This window comes from Lynx canadensis, chromosome A3, assembly GCF_007474595.2.
Source record: "Lynx canadensis isolate LIC74 chromosome A3, mLynCan4.pri.v2, whole genome shotgun sequence".
NCBI classification, from domain to species: Eukaryota; Metazoa; Chordata; class Mammalia; order Carnivora; family Felidae; genus Lynx; species Lynx canadensis.
In genome coordinates, this window is record NC_044305.1 from 56,887,751 (window position 1) to 56,904,888 (window position 17,138).

Sequence of the window (17,138 nt, forward strand, 5' to 3'; positions counted from 1 at the left end):
CTCACAGCTCTCTGAGATTAGTCTACATTATTTCCGCTGCTTTTCCAACGGGCAAGCCGAAGTTTGGAGGGGTCAGAGGAACCTACTCCACGTCACTCAGAGGCCACTAGAGCCTAAGTCTTGAGTCTCCCAGGCTGGGCAGCCACCACCCGGGTGGGGGGGGGGCGCGGAGGGGGGCATACTCTTTGGTGAAGCTCTTTACTGAACCCTCCAGTCCATGGAAACATAAAGCATCATCATTACCACAACAAAGCTGGCGCGTCTCTCACGCTCCACGGGCGCGCGCCGTCAGCTCCGCGTCCCGGGCCCAAACTGCGGCTGCGCACGGGGCCCGCCTCTCCCGGACCACCGCCCCGCAGCCTCGTGGAGCTACCCTCTGCGCAGGCGCACGCCGTTCGCTTCCGCTCGGGGCGGGGCCGGCGTGCGGGGGCGGTTCCCGGCAGCGGCTGCGGTGGCCGCGCCCCCCAGCCAGCGTTCGTATGGAGCCTGGGGGTCGCCGCGGCCTGGCCTCGGCCGGGGGGCTGGCCTCGGCTACCCGGAAGCCAAGGCAGGAGCCGGGTGCCGGGGCTGAGGCGCGGGCTCCTGGCGCCGGTGCCGTCAGAGCCCGCCGCTTCCTGCTCTGCCTTTACCTGGTGGGCTTCTTGGTGAGTTCCGGGGCTGAGGTCGAAGGTCTGCGTCCTGGACCTGGAACCCAATTAGGGGTGGTTTTTTTCTTGAAGCTCGAGCGGTGGTAAGGTTCAGCCAGGGCTGGGAACCTGCGATCCGCCTGGTGGTGCTTCCTTACTTTTCAAGCCTCCTCTTGCTCCTAAACCCCTTCGCTCTGCCAGGCCATATTGCTTTATTGCCCCTAAGCGCTTTCTAGAGGGCCCAGTTCGCAGCTCCTGTGCCCCTCTTGACCTCTGAAAGACCCCCAGCACCAGCCTCAAGTGTGATCTGTGATCCAGCCGGGCTCAAAGGTGACCCCAGGTGTTAGATGCTGTGGTAGGTACTGCACATGCAGGGTGGACAGTTAGGGCTGGTGGGCAAGCTTGAGGAAGTCCAGCTGATCTGGTGTCTGTAAATGTGCTAGGAATACACAGGCCTTTATGTCAGGCCAGGTCGGGGAAGTCTCTGTTGATGACCCCACTTGGAGAGAATTAGGCACATTTACACTAGGATTCCTGGTAGACTTGAGTGTTTAAAAATGCAAACCACAGTCTTTTTGATTGCCGAGTAATACTCCAGTGTGTGTGTGTGTGTGTGTGTGTGTGTGTGTGTGTGTGTGTGTGTATACACATACACACACACTGGAGTATTACATTGTTTGTATATATATATATATATATACACACTATATATATACACACACATCTTCTTTATCCATTCATCCTTTGATGGACATTTGGGCTCTTTCCATATTTGGCTATTGTCGATAGGGCTGCTATAAGCATAGGGGTGCATGTGTCCCTTCGAAACAGCACACCTGTATTACCAACCAAAAAAAATGCAAACCACAGTGAATTATACACATCTGCCCTTCAACAAAGATTGGACAACGCAGATTTGGTTTTTTCATGACTTGTGTGTGTGTCCTGGTTAAATAAAGGGCAGTTATTATTATTTCCAATGTAGAATGGAAAGCTTAGAAAGATGAGTGTAGGATGGAGGAAGTCATCCATACATCCATCCATTTATTATTGATAGAATTTCAGAAAAGCTGCTATGTGGTAGATCCTTTAGAGCTCCAATCATTGTAATACATAGTCCCTGCTGGGAAGAATTTAACTGTCTTACTAGTAAGCTTGTGTTGGTAGTTCATGGGCCATTATCTCCAGGAACCCGAGATCCAACTCTTTACTCCTCTCTTTCCAAGTCTAGACCCGGTGCATTTGCTCTGGTTGTGAGCCGATCCATGTTAGGGGAGAATTGGGACAAAGGTCCAGTAGGATTTCCTCTTTGCTGAGTCTGTATCTTGATGACAAAAGGAACTAGTCAGGTTAAACGTCCCTGGGAGAAGACTGCCTCGGCCGTCAGTAGTCCCCAGTGTCACTAGGTCTTGGCAAAGAGGAATTACCGTTTTCTGCCCAGATGCAGGTTAAGACCACTGCTCCCCAGTATGATGGAGTCTGGATGCTGAGCCATGCTCAGCTAGGAGACGAGCAGGAAGGCAGTCTCCCTGCCCCCTCCTCACTGCAAGGTGTTCATCAGCCTGTAAAGTTTTAATGTTGAATTAATAGTTAAGACAATGATGAAAGCATTTTCACCAGGTCACTGTAAACACAGAGCCATGAAGCACTCAGGAGGGCAGCACTTCACACGGAAACTCTGCCTAAGTTCACCTTGCCCACCCTACCCCGCCCCAGGCTCAGTGCCTCCAGTTCCAGAATGCCTCAGCTTGGCATTCCTTAATCTTAGTTCAGTTTCAGGGTGTAAATACCTCTTCCACTTTCCATTCTAGTCACCCAGAATTCAAAACTATTGAGTGTGAGTGGTTCTGGAGATTTCGAAAGGGAGTTGGCTGCCATCCACCCTCTGGTAGGAGCTGGGTACTGTAAGCTACTGCTTCCCTCTCTCATATGGTACTACCGTCTGGTTCTTACAGAGGAAGAGGATTTGGGCCCTCCCCTGGAAAGTCCGGATTGGAGTTCAGAGAAACCAGCATGACCTAAAATTCAAAATTGTTTGAGTTTTTTAAATAAATTCACAGATCATTCATCACGGTCAGCGTCCCAACACAGATTTGAATATTCAGAGCTTCTCATACGTTGTGTATGCGCTGTGCACACAGCGAGTCTCATTTAGCAAGACTGATGTAAAATTTTAATAATTTGTTCAAGAGAATCATCAGGTCTCTAATATGTTCAGGGGAGAATGTAAGATTTCCCAAAAGTTAAAAGAGAATAGGGATTTTTTTTTTAATGGAAAATGTAAGCAATTAAAATATGTGCAGCTTTGGGTATCCATGAAGGATCTGATGGTTCTTTGTTAGCTAACATCTAAGGAATATTATACATAACTTAGTTATTACTTTTAATATATTTAGAGATGTAAAGAGCCCTAAGACTTTCGAGAAAATGGTTTTGGATTAATAAGAGAGGAAGGGAACAAGATTAAAGAAGTCATTTGCCAAAGTGTTCTGTTTTTAGTTCTCATCTGGGCTTCCGGGTTTCAACCTGTTTAAGAAGGAAGACCAAGAAGGCCCTCTGGACCCTTTTCGGTTACCATTCTAAGATGGTGCTAACATCTGTGATTTCAGTCCCTCTCCTCCAGATACACGGTGAGGTTCATATTTTATTTAATCAGCTGTAGTCAGGTCTCTTATTCTCTTATTAGCAATTTACTCATCACAAAATACTTTCAGGGTTCCTACCCTGAAAAAGATCCTGGACAGCATATTCACCGGTTTTGACAGAGATGTAGCTGTTCCCATGAAAGGTGTAAGCGATCCCCACTCACCTAATTTCCTTATAAATCGTTACAGGCACGTGACCAGTTGCAACATTCAAAGCACATGCAATGTGGGTGGTTTTGAAGAGCGTGTGGATTCACGGGAAGAGAGAGGTTGCCTTTTATAGTACAAGGGAAGACAGTTTTACAGCACAACTTCCCAAAAGAGCTAACACCATCCTCCTTGGAAATGTAATATTTTTCAGGCTCACATGAGCCTATGTTTTCTTATTACCTTCCATAAATCTCAACCTACTTAGTTATTTCTCTTCCATCCTTTATTTAGAATAACGTTTTGAAAGTTAAATGACAAGGGGCACTGGGAAGTTTTTGGAAAATAAAATCTTGTTGGACAATTGAGTTTCCTTTTCTGACAGATCAGAAAATTCAGTAGGTAACTGATGTATTTTGTGTCTTTTAAATGATATGATACATCAGTAGGCTGATGACACAAAGCTGACAGAAAACCCCACAAGGCATTGACTCAGATCCAAAAGAAATTTTAAGTAATCTTAATATCAAAATAATAAACCGTAGTTCTTGTATAAATTTATGGGCTATTTAAGAACACTGGATAGGGGCGCCTGGGTGGTGCAGTCGGTTAAGCGTCCGACTTCAGCCAGGTCACGATCTCGCGGTCCGGGAGTTCGAGCCCCGCGTCAGGCTCTGGGCTGATGGCTCGGAGCCTGGAGCCTGTTTCCGATTCTGTGTCTCCCTCTCTCTCTGCCCCTCCCCCGTTCATGCTCTGTCTCTCTCCCAAAAATAAATAAACGTTGAAAAAAAAAAAAAAAGAACACTGGATAGTAACTATATGGCCACCTAAAGATGTCACCATGAAAAAGGGCCACTGAAAAGTGCATTTAGAGATTCATGTTTCTAAAATTAGGTGAAGGTATAGCCACCAGGAGAAGAGGCAGGCAAAAGATACATTGTGGCTCAAAGAAAAAAATATTTTTCATGCATTTCTTTCTTTGTATTTAACCAGGATTATAACAAAAGGAATTCTGGCTGAATATAAAGAAAACTGTGTGTATGCCCAATGTACTTTCCTCCTTCTAAGCCAGTTGTAGAAAGTAACCAAGTAAAGTAGGAATGAGAACAAAACTTAAAGGAAAAATTAACAATCTACCTGTTCACTCAGAATACCTAACAGGAAGGATCAGTACTTATCCCCAGTCCCGGAGAAGAGAAAAAATGTGTGAACTTCTATTGCATGTTAGACCTTTCTCATCCATTATGTCTTTTAATGTACATCATATTTCTACCGGACAGGTATTAAATTATCCCCATTTTTTACAGATGACAGCACTGATGCTTGGTGACATTCAATAACTTTCCAAGCACACATGCTTAGGAAGTGTTGGAGCTGGAACTGAAAACTGTCTGACCCCAAATCCCATGCACTTTCATTGACCCAGCTGCGAAACATTGGCTTTCCCTGCTACTCCAGCCGTCTTTCTCCTTCCTGCTTTGCTGAGACTTTCTTTTCAGATACTACCTTGTGAGGCTGTAAACCATGATTAGTTGCCTTCCCTAAGTCTGGGAGGAAATTCATATTATTAAGCAAGGGATGCTTTGCCAAGGAATATGCATTATCCCTACTTCCTTTCCCACTTCATTACACACAAACATTTTTTTTTTTTAACTTCTGTCTCATAGCCTCCCTGAGTATTAAGGATCAATTACAGAGAAGCTGAGGTTGAATGATTCTAGGTTATGGGGATCAGGCATTTACACGTAGCAATTCTTATAACATTATCATTGTATTTTGATTCTTTGATAACTTTAACCTGATGAGTATAGCATGCTACAGATACAATTATGATTTCTTGTTTGCTGAAAATTTTAGGTATTGTTTTTATTTCTTTTTTAATTTTTTTAACGTTTATTCATTTTTGAGAGACAGAGCATGAGCAACAGAGGGGCAGAGAGAGAGGGAGACACAGAATCCAAAGCAGGCTCCAGGCTCTGAGCCGTCAGCACAGAGCCTGACGTGGGGCTCGAACCCGTGAACCGCGAGATCATGACCTGAGCTGAAGTCTGACACTCAACCGACTGCGCCACCCAGACACCCCTGTTTTTATTTTTTTTAATCAGTTTGTTATTAGGATTACCACTTCGAGAACACCTAAGCTGCAGTTTCAATCGGAGTTAATTAGTGTTTTATTGTTTAGGATTTGTTTGGTGTAAGCATGGTCGTGCCTTTATTGAGCCTTCATGTCAAGTCTCTTGGAGCAAGTCCAACAGTTGCTGGAATAGTAGGTGAGTGGTTAATATTGCACATTTTCAGAGTGCTGAATTTTCAATCCTCTAGACTAAGACCCCAAAAAATAAATCAGTCTTCTAGCTGAATATTATCCAAAGGTAAATTGAAAAGGGGATAAAAGGGATTTTCAGAATACTTAAAAATGTTGCCCTGGAGCAAATGCAGTTTGTCTTTCCCTAGATTACCTGTGTTCAGAAAGGTTTCGAGGTTTAGCATTATCCCCTTCCCCTTACCACGAGTGACATTACAGGTACTTCCTGAGCCTCTCCAAGGAGCTGGCTGTGTATGTTAAAAGATAGGTATAGACTCCTGCCTGCAGGAACCTGTAACCTAATGCGAGGAACCAGAGAAACACAACCTACAGAACTCAAGCCATGTGGCAAAGGGATTTGGGGTGAGCCCTGACAAATTGGTTCCAAGCTTCCTGTACCACCACCGGCATATCTTAGGGGGTTGTTAGGGTCCCTCTACCTGTGCAGCATAAAAACTGCACATCTGCAAGTCACTGACTCACCCAAGAGACAGAAAATAGGGCTTGGGATTGTGCTAATGTACAAGAAATTGTTAAGACTGAGAGCCCTTGGTAATTCACAGGCTAGATAAGCAAATGTTTGGGGACAGCTGTGTACAAAATGTTTGGTAAGTCCTCCATGCCCTGATTTGTACTTCCTTGGAAGGTGGAATCATACTGGACCACACAGCAGCACGAAGGTATTTATGCAGAGCAGAAGGGACGTGTTATTTGACATAATGGGGGTAAAAGCGCTCTGTAAAACATTGTCAGTTCTTTATAAAACTGGAATGTTGGAGGCATATGAGATAATACAGCAGATTAAGACTCAGTAGAATTCTTGCTGATTTCAGATTTCTACTCCCCCCCAAGTACTCTCTGTTCAGTCTTCTCAGCTGGGGGTGCATATCCTCACAAAGTGGGAGAAGGCCTCTCTCTCAGAGTCCCTGCGGGCGGCCCTTACCTTTAGTCTCTCTTTTGCTTCCTTCAGTTTTATTTTTGAAGGTCTTTTATTAAAAATTGTATTGCTTTACTCTTCCAACTGAAAACAAAAAGGGTAATTTCCTTTTAAAAATGGTCCTCCCCCCACCCCCAGTGTTTTTCTGTTAATTTCTTTGTAATTGTTACCATATTAATCCATTTTTTGTGATGGGTCCATCTGATTTTATTGATTTACTGATGTCTTTTGTAGGCTCCTCCTATGGCATTTTGCAGCTCTTTTCTAGCACATTGGTGGTAAGTTATCTCCCATCTGGCAACATATCTGGGTCACATTTTGGGGGTATTTCAGGGCACCTGCCTGGGTGGCTCAGTCGGTAAGCATCTGACTTCAACTCAGGTCATGATCTCACCATTCGTGAGTTCGGGCTCTGTGCTGACGCTTGGAGCCTGGAGCCTGCTTCGGATTCTGTGTCTCCTCACTCTCTGCCCCTCCCCTGTCATGATCTCTCTCTTTCTCTCTCAAAAATAAACTTTTAAAAATATTTAAAAACATTTTGGGGGCATTTCCATAGTCGTGGTGGACCTGCTGTGTTCCTTGCTTTCCTCAGGGATGCTGGAGTGATGTGGTTGGAAGACGGTCTTCCTTGCTGGTGTGCATTCTGTTCAGTGCCCTGGGTTATCTGATTCTTGGAGCATCCACCAATGTGTTCCTGTTTGTCCTTGCTAGAGTCCCTGTGGGTGAGTCCTTGCCTTTGTGTGTGTGTTCACTCAAAATAAGTCAGTTACATGTGTCTGTAGAAAGAGACTTCCCTTCTGGTAATTACCTTCTTGATGAGAGCTTATGTAAAAAAGAGAATAATGACAACAGCAAGAATGAGTGCAACACCAGCCGCTGCTGGTGGCGGAGCACTTTGTATCAGCCAGGCTCTGCTAACTTGTGCCGAGCTCCAAAGCTTGCACATGACAGTCTGAAGCCCTTGCCGTCTGTCGGTGTGAATCATCACGCGGCTGCACAGACCTGTCTCCTTCCCATCGATCTGATCTCTGTACGGTCAATCAGTAAGAATTTGTTCAACGTCTTTGGCCAGCACTGTGGTTACTGTTCTTTCTCTTGGCGAGCTGATGGTTTTGAAATTGGGCTTCCTGACTTCAAGTGGAGATTTACGGCTATGGCTTTCCCACAGCCTTCTGTGAATCTGGCTGCTGCTTGAGGGAGAGACTAGGATGACAATGTAGTGGCTCATGGCTCATGGGTTGGTTTCTGTTTCCAAACTATCGTTGAATGTTTCTGGCATTTTCGAAATAGCTTTTATTTTGTCCATTCATTGAAACATTTTGTCCTTTCTTTGAGACACCACTTGTGAATGCCGTCATAGTGTGGTGCGTAGGCAGTTCCTGTGGAAGCTTTTTATTCTCTCTTTGCCTTTCTCAGTTGTGAGAGCCCTGGAGTTTCAGTGTTTCTTTCTCCCCTTACTCAATAGAGCACTGACAGACTGCTGCCCTGTGGATGAGTTTGCAGCACTGGACCTCTGCCCGTATTCAGTGAAGCTGCTTGTTTTTAACTAACACCCCAAAGGAACAGAGCATAAAATAAGTCCTTTTGACATGCAGTTAATGATCACCTTATTTGGGATTTTCACCCCATTTCCGTCACATACGTTCTTACTCTTCAAGTCTTTTGAGTTTACCCTCCAGGATTCATGCTGCGCCTTTCTATTGACCCCCCCCCCAAAAAAAATGTTTATGAAGGTCTTTGCTTTGAATGTGAACAGTCATTAAAATGTTTTTATTTAATATGACGTGAGCCTGGTTTGAGTAATGATAGTTCTGTTAGGTGAACGTCATACTCTTTGCCAACAGGAGAGCTATACATAAAAATTCTTTCTTGCTATGGGGACCTCTACAGTGCTTGGTGGCCCAGGGATGTGAGGGAGCCCTGGGAAGCCTTGCAGGGGTTGTGCCACGCAATGTCCTGTGTAGATTCAGGTCCTTGTATCCTGAAGGTGAACCTGAGGGAGGTTGAAGTACCAGAAGCAGACCTTTGGTGTTCCCCTCCTCCCTCTGTCCCCTAGCCCAGCCTCTGAAATGTACCAGAAAGCTCGTCGGTTTCTCACCGCATACTCTCACCACATTCCTCCTTCCTTAGGTGTGTGAGGTGAACCCGACATCGGTATCATTTCAAAATAAACACAGTACTATAATCACAGGAACATAATCTATCAAGCCTCTTAGGAATCATCTTCCGGCCCCGTCCTTTCTCACATTCAAGGAAATAGGTCTAGAGAGAGTCTCTCTACCTAATTACCAAAGGGATTTATAAGTTTGTTTCCCAGAGAGGCTGGTTATCAGGCAAACACCCTCTCTGATGTTTAGACACAGCTGGGTATAGAACCCAGCATCAGTGTGCTGGCAGAGTGATGTGCGGAGTTAAACTTCTTTCAAGAAGATCGCTGGAAACTGTTGTGTTACATCACAGTTGGGAGAAAATTCAGGCAGACCCTGCAGGAGCATTGATCGAGTGCCTGCTATGCATCAATCGACATTGTGGGCAAGCTGTGTTACCAGAATGCACAGTCTGTTCAGCGTATGGGAGTATGGGCGCAGACAAGTCAAATACATCAGCAGAAGTAGGAGGAATATGAAGTTGTAACATATAATTGAATCTCTTATTAAGCCATGTCACAGCTTTCAGTTTGTTTAGTCAACCAATTCATAACCCTCTTGCTAATAGAAAATCAGTTTGTATTGTTTAGATGACCGTGTCATCATATTTTTATATTTTTACTCCCTATCCTTCTTGCCTGTTCTGTTTCTCTCTGTAGCAATTATCACCTTTATACACATACACACACACACACACACACACACACACACACACACGCACACACAGGCTCTGTGAAGATAGATACATTTGTGTCAAGGGTCAAAGTTAATGCTGGACGTATAGTAGGTATGCAGTGAATGTTTATTCACAGAGTGAATGAATAAAAAATGATACATCTCTGTAGAGAAGTCACCATGAATTGCACTTGGCTAACAGAGAGGACCGGAGATACTGGGATGTCAGGGTGGGAGGTGGGGAAGCTGAGGATTCAGGGCTTCACCACCAGGGGTAAGTTGACCAACTAGGACCGTGGGGCTCGACCGGGAGTCCAGTCACGGAGGCATCAAACTGCAGAGCTTAGACATTCAAAGAGAGTGGAGACTAGAACTCTTGTCAGTGATAGAGATGAAATGCAAGATACTTTTGGTCTGAAAAATGTCACAGAGCATGTTTCTTGTCCCCTTACAGGTATTTTTAAACACACACTCTCCATTTCAAGAGCTCTGCTCTCTGATCTGGTTGCAGAGAAGGAACGACCCCTAGTAATTGGACAGTTCAATGCAGCCTCTGGTGTGGGCTTCATCTTGGGCCCCATGGTTGGTGGATATCTTACTGAGTTAGATGGTGGATTTTATCTAACAGCCTTCATCTGTTTTTCTGTCTTCATTCTCAATGCTGGTAAGTTGACATTTCATCATAAGAAGACTGTTTAGTTTATGCATTCACACTGATTTACTTTTATCTCCTTACAATTTGTTGTTCTTAAAATAGGCGGATTTTTGTTGTTGTTCCACTCTAGTTAACATACAGTGTTCTATTAGTTTCAGGCGTACAATACAGTGATTCAGCCATTCTGTACATGACTCCGTGTTCATCCTGTTAAGCATATTCTTAACCCCCTTCACCTTTCACCTTAGAATAAGTAGACTTATAATTTGAAGTTGGACCACTTCATCCCCTGCTACAGACCCCCCCCCCCCATGTCTTTCCATCATGCTAAAAGCACATATGTGTCTCATACAGCCAGCGTAGTGGTGAGCTGGCCCTGCCCCTCACTCTGCCTCCCTTCGTATGCGTCAGCCACACTGGCTTCCTGGTCGACCTCACACACACCAGGCTCATTCCCACAGGAGGGCACTGCAATTTGCTCTTTCCTCCGCCTACAGCATTCTTCCCAAATATCTTTACTGGGTCTTTCTTCTTATCATTCAGGTGTCAAATATTTTCTTCCTTGGAAAGGCCTCCCCTGATGATCCTGTTTAAAATAACTCCCATTTTCTTGACAGCACTTCTGAAATTATATTAGAAATTTGTTTTCTTGCCTCTATTCTTTCTGTCCCTCTCCTCCCCACCTCCCCACACATACCATTAGAAAGTAAACACACAGGCATAGGGGTTTGCTCATTGTTGTCACTCCTGCCCAGAACATGCCAGGCATAAAACTGAACTCAATAATATTTGATGAATCAAAGAATACTGACTGGACTGTGAGCCCCTGGATACAGGGTCAGTTACCTAAAGCAAAGAAGATGAACCTCTTTGCCCAGAGACTGGAACGTGGATGAGCCTTAGATGAACAACTTTATAAGCAAGAAGAGTGATTCACGTTATTCAGTTTTTCTTAAATGTAACGCTAACCTACTGCACCATTTTCAGTCTTTGTATTCAAGGCTCCACATTGAGTGATAACTTCCATGTTGAGCTAGGATTTCACACTCAGGAAGCAGAGTTCGTGGGTTCAGTGTCAGTCCTCACAAGAATACTTTATGATTTCCTGCCAGAAGTTTAACCTGCAACCTCAACCGGGAGGCGAAGTCTGATGGATTAGTGTAAATCTAGATAATACTTTAAGCACCTGACCAGTTGGTGTGGCCAGGTACCTTCCCACACGAAGGAATGTGATGAATGCGATAGCCCTTGAAGTCAGAAGTCAGTGTGTAAACGAAGAACATGATTATGGAGTTCTGTTTTGGATTCTCCAGTAGTGCTGCTGTTTAATATTTTGTCCTCACCTAAGCCTGTGAATGGGTCTGAGTCAGTCAGGGATACATTCACCTGCAAGCGTTCTCAACCACGATGGCTAAAAAAAGTAATAGGGATTTATCTTACACTCTTAAGAAATGTGGAGGTCGCTGGACCAAGCTGATGCAGGAAATAGCAGAGGAGAACAAGGGGGGGTGAGGGGCTGGAGAGCAGACGGTGTCTCACACGGGGCTTTGGCCTAACAGTGCATTGAACTCAGTGCACGGTGTTTGTTTTTGTTTTTGTTTTTTTTCCCCTCAACAACTTCAACTGTTTTCCTCAACCCTCTTTACCCCTTCAGCTTCTCATATCCTCTGTCTGATCTGCCCCGTTGCCTGAGAAAGGCCTTTTATGTCTTTTTTCCACGATTTCTGTTTTCAGACAGAAGTCTAACAGACTTAGATTCAGATTCCTGCTTTGCCACTTTTTAGCGTGGGCCTTGGGTGGGTTGCCTCAGTTCCTCATCCGTAAAACAGGGTGACAACACTCCTGTGCTTGTTAGGACGAACACCATAGGCCTTGCACACAAGCAGCTCACCCCTCTGAGTCGAGTATGGGAAGCCCTCAGTAAATGTTAGTTGCTGTCATGATTATCATCTTACTATTATTTTAATTATACTCCTCCTCTCAGTCTTCCAGGGACAAGCCTTTCTCATTTTTATCAAGGTTCTATGAAATGTCTGAGGGCCCTTTTAAAGATCAGAAGAGGTGGAAAGTCCAGGCCTGCATTCTTGCGTGGTTAGTTTCCTGTCATAAATTAGTCCCTGGCTAATAGTCCACCTGTACTATATTTGGAGAAACCACACACACACAGATGTAGCTGCTGAAAACGGCATGAGGTGGCCTGAATGGTCACTGGTCCAAGTTGAATTTAAGTGTGGAAGGACTGAGAACCCAACAGCATGAGTTTGGAAAAGATATCGTAGAATGGCAAGCCGGAATTCAGTTTTAAGACATTTGGGGGCATGGATTGGCCATGCCAATAGGTCATTCTACTTGGATGGCATGGGATAAATAAAACAATCATGGCAGGAATGTGCCAGTCACAAGGGTGGAGGTGGGATTATCCGAATAGGAATGGAGTTGCTGTGTCAGGTCATGCATCACGGTCCGTGAGAATGGCACCCCCAGAGATTTTGAGGTGTGACTCACGAAAGCACATGATGGCCTTGACTAGGGGCAGATCCAAGCAGGTGCTTTCTGATGGGTCCTGGGTGTCAAGCTGTCCCTCCCCGGCTGTGTCTGTTCACAGCATCCTGTGCTTCCCCTAACTTAGCACTTACCCTGTAATCCAGTTGCTTTGCTTGTCCAACCCCCCTTTTAGACTTAAATTCCTTGAGGGCAGGGATTGTATAGGCCTGGTCTTGTTGGTTAATATATTCCTACTATTCAGCACAGAATTTAGCATTTAGGAGGCATAAATATTCAGTATTCGAACGGATGAAATACGGGTGGTGAATGAATGGGTGGATGGATGGGTAGGTAGATAGTGGATAGGTGGAGAATTAGAAGGTAATGATAGGAAGAATTTAAACACACAGCATGAGAACTTAGATATTGCATGATATAGGAAACCAGCTCTTGAGATGGGAAAAAAGTGAACATTTTGCAGGTGTAGGTTTTGGTTTTTTTAGGTGAATCGCAGAATTCTGCGATCAAAATGGGGTAGAAGGAGCTGTGGGAATAGTTAAAAACTGGATTCAAAAATACAGATGGGTAAACATACTAATACAGAAATACAGAGTAGCAATCCCTTACAATTGCTCACCCCCGTGGGGGCGCTGTGGGATTCAGGGCGGGCAGCCTGCTGTGACTGATCCTATGCTGTCTTAACAGGGCTGGTTTGGCTGTTTCCATGGCGGGATGCTGAGCTCACCAGTACAGAAAAAGGCCTGCCAGTGGGTAAGAACCCCACACTTTGGGGGAAGACAGACTGCGAAGTGCAGGAAGCGGCCGCCCCCTGCCAGAGCAGGGCCAGTGGGAAGCCTGCCAGGCCGCCCTGGGTGGAGGTCGCTTCCACCCTGCGGGACATGAAGAGCCTGATATTTTCCGAAATGTGGGACATCTTTATGGTGCGCTTGCTGATGGCCGTGGCGGCCATGCTCTACTACAGTAACTTCGTGGTGGGCCTGCAGGAGCGCTTCGGGGTGCGGCCGCGGGCGGCCGGCTACCTCATCAGCTACAGCAGCGCCCTGGGCGCCCTGGCCGGCCTGGCGCTGGGGCCCATCCTGCGGCTCTACCGGCATGACGGCCACGCGGTCCTGCTGCACTCGAGCGCGCTCACCTGCCTGCTGCTGCTGCTGCACGCCGCCACCCACACGGTGGCCGTGGCCGTGCTCTGCGCCTCGCTGCTGGCCGTCTCCACCGCCGTGGGCAGGACCTGCATCACCGACCTACAGCTGGCTGCGGGAGGGGCGCAGGCCAGCGGCACCGTCATCGGTGTGGGGCAGTCGGTCACGGCCGTGGGCCGGATCGTCGCCCCCCTCCTTTCGGGGGTCGCGCAGGAGGTCAGCCCATGCGGGCCCCCCAGCCTGGGGGCTGTCCTGGCCCTCGTGGCGATTTTCATAATGTCAGTGAACAGACCCCGCTATGGGCGTGGGGGCAGAGACAAATTAAAAAGCGAGTAGAATGGAAGTGGACGGGCAAGAAACCAACTCCGAGGCTGTGAAGGAGGGATGGTTCCCCAGCGGGTGTCCCGCGTCGATAGACGTCCGGGTCCATCCTGCTGGATGATCAGAAGTCATCTCTGTCAAAGGGGAAGGTATTAAACGTTCTGTGAAAGTCTCCTCTTCGCACCCAACCAGCGGGGTTAAAATTTTCCAGGGAAAGCACTACCAGCTTTGGGAGAGGGGGATGGTGGTAGGTTAACAGAAGGTGATATGGTCCCCTGCTAAGTAAAAATTAGGGTATCACATTAATAAAGTGATCCACTGGGACACAGGTGTCATTTCAAAATGCGTAAACTAAGAGGGGGCCTTTCTGCTATGAGAATCCTAGAGATGGAAGAAGCTGCTTTACTGAAACTCGCCTGTCACTTTCTCAAGTCATAACAAGGTTATGAGTTCTAGTTCCCCCTGGGAAACCAGGAAAATCAGATAGCTGGCCCCAGAGACTGATTCGGGGGGCCTCGGGAAGGCCCAGAAACCTGTATTTTATCAGCACCACTTGCACTTTCTCATGGAGGCAGAAAAAGGATCATTCAGAGACCATACTGGTTTTGAGTCAAGTCAAAAGCCAGAAACTTGGTTGTGTTTATGAATAGCTAACCCAGTTCGAACTATTAAAATTAAATGATCACAGTGTGTGACATTTCCCCGAGCTCTTGGCAGTCATGCTCCATAAGAGGAGAAACAGGTTCCTGGGCCCCGTCCCCTGTGTCCACTGCCTCTGAAGCCCCACGCTCTACAGAGAGCTGGTTGTTGTTCGTCTGGCCAGTTCTCCCTGGATTATCGGGCATGAACTGCTCCCAGAAGCCAGTGGTCCAGCAGGTGCATCAGTTGGATGGTGGTAGAGCCCAGTGGAGAAGCCAAAGCACAGGAATGCCTTTAAGATGACATCTCATGCAGTGTAAGAGTCAGGTGTCATGCCTCATCAGAGGGATCTTAGTTCTACAGCATCTTATGTTAAAAGTCATTTCCTTTATCTCTTTTTAGTATCACAACTGGGAACGAAAGAGCTATGCTGATCTACAGGGAAATGTTTTGGTGTGCCTTTTCCTAGGCCCAAACTGCCATTCCAAAAGTAGGTCCCCAGGGTCCAGCCAAGAGGCCCAGAGTGAAGGTTGGCACAAACTCACAAGAGCATCTGTGAGGCTCTTGCTATTTGGATGATGTCAGCCATTAATAAAAATTACTTTGGAGCCCCTTCTATTTTCCTCACCCAAACTACCACAGTTCATATTCCCTTCATTCTTTTTAAGTGGTCCACTAGGAACTTATTCCTGTTCTCAGCCTAACACATGTATAATTGTAAATGATACTTTAGTACACTAATCAGTTGTAACGTTAATACTAGTATGTAAAGCAGAAAAAAAAATGTTTCTCTATTTTTAGAAGTTGTGTGTGGGGTAAACTCATACCTTTATGAGAAAGAATTAATTGGATGTTTGAAGATTGTCCTTTCTCCTATCTGGCTGCAAAGAAAATATTAACTTTTTATTAAGTGTTATAATTGTGAACTTTTATACAAGCGCTAAGTGCTTTTGGTGAAACCAAAATATGATATACAATGGTGTTGGCCCTTAAGGAGCACACCAAATCATCATAGAGGTTAGACGCAAAAGACAAGAAGTAATCATGGGTTTATGCAATGAAGTAGAATTTCTCCGAAGATTATCCTTTCTGTGCACTCAGAAATAGACAAGTTTCTTAAGCACTCTTTAATATAGTCATTATTAAATGTTTGAAATCATAGGACTTTAATTTTGAAGTTAAATAAAGCCTACAAATTTATTAAGGCTTTACAATTAACCAGATCTCTGGAAATCCCGAAAACCAGGGTTGATCTTAGTACAGAAGAGTAGAGAAACATTTTCGTTATTCTCCACACTTATGTTTTTTTTTGAGAAATATTATGCAGGCATACTTTGTCTTATTGCACCTCATTTTATTGTGCATCACAGATACTGTGTTTTTTACAAACCGAAGGCTTGTGGTAACCCTGCATCAAGCAAGTCTGCGCCATTTTTTCCAATAGCATTTGCTCGCTTTGTGTCTCTGTGTCACGTTTTGGTCATTCGCACAATATTTCCAGTTTTTTCACTGTATTTGGTCTGGTGATATGTGATCAGTGATCTTAGGTTTTCCTCTCGTAACTGTTTTGGGGTGCCATGAGCCACACCCATATAAGATGGTGAATTTAATCAATACTTGTTATGTGTTCCAACTGCTTTACCAATTGGCTGGTCGCCTGTCTCTCGCCCTCTCCTCGGGCCTCCCTATTTCTTGAGACCCAACAGTACTGAAATCGGTCCAGTTAACAACCCTTCCGTGGCCCGTAAGTGTTCAAGGCAAAGGAAGAATCAATCGATGTGGCAAACTTCCTTGCTGTCTTACGTTAAGAAATTGCCACAGCCACCCCAGCCTTCAGCAACCACCACCCTGATCAACATTGAGAAAAGATCCTCCAACCAGCAAAAAGATTACCACTCACGGAAAGCTCAGAGGGTGGTTGGCATTTTTTAGCAAGAAAGTATTCTTCACTAAGGTATGGACATTGTTTTTTTTAGACATAATGCTACTGTAAAGTTAATAGACTACACTGTAGTATAAACATAAGTTTTATGCATAAGAAACCAAAAAATGCATTTTACTCGATTTATTGCAATATCCACTGTATTGCGATGGTCTGGACCAAACCCACAGTACCACTGATATATGCCTGGAGTTCCTCTTACGTGGTCCAATGTATTGCTCTTCAAAAGTATGTTCCAGGAACCAGCAACGTCCACATCCCCTGGAGTTTGTTAGATGTGTAAACTCGTGCCCCACCACAGAGCTGCTGGGAACCACTCTCACAAGATACCCAGCTGCTTTGTATGTACAGTAAATTTTTAAAACCACTGGTCTAATGGACAGTATTTGTATGACTTATGGAATATGATCTCAGGGAAATTAAATCTGCTCAATTAAAGTTTGTGTTAAAGTTTG

The 17,138-nt window shown here is 45.3% G+C and overlaps 1 protein-coding gene across 2 annotated transcripts; it reads left to right on the plus strand.

Annotated features, from left to right (window-relative positions):
* Window positions 1–438: 438 nt before the first annotated feature.
* MFSD9 (major facilitator superfamily domain containing 9) lies at window positions 439–17,138 on the plus strand. 2 transcript variants are annotated; one of them, XM_030310318.1, is made up of 7 exons: window positions 556–644; window positions 3,126–3,256; window positions 5,601–5,688; window positions 6,895–6,938; window positions 7,253–7,382; window positions 9,937–10,146; window positions 13,327–17,138. In XM_030310318.1, the coding sequence occupies exons 3-7, from the start codon at window positions 5,619–5,621 to the stop codon at window positions 14,115–14,117; spliced, it is 1,245 nt and encodes a 414-aa protein (XP_030166178.1). In that variant the 5' UTR covers window positions 556–644; window positions 3,126–3,256; window positions 5,601–5,618; the 3' UTR covers window positions 14,118–17,138. The 2 variants fall into 2 exon arrangements, with proteins under 2 accessions (XP_030166177.1, XP_030166178.1); XM_030310317.1 differs by lacking the exon at window positions 3,126–3,256 and having other exon boundaries at window positions 439–644.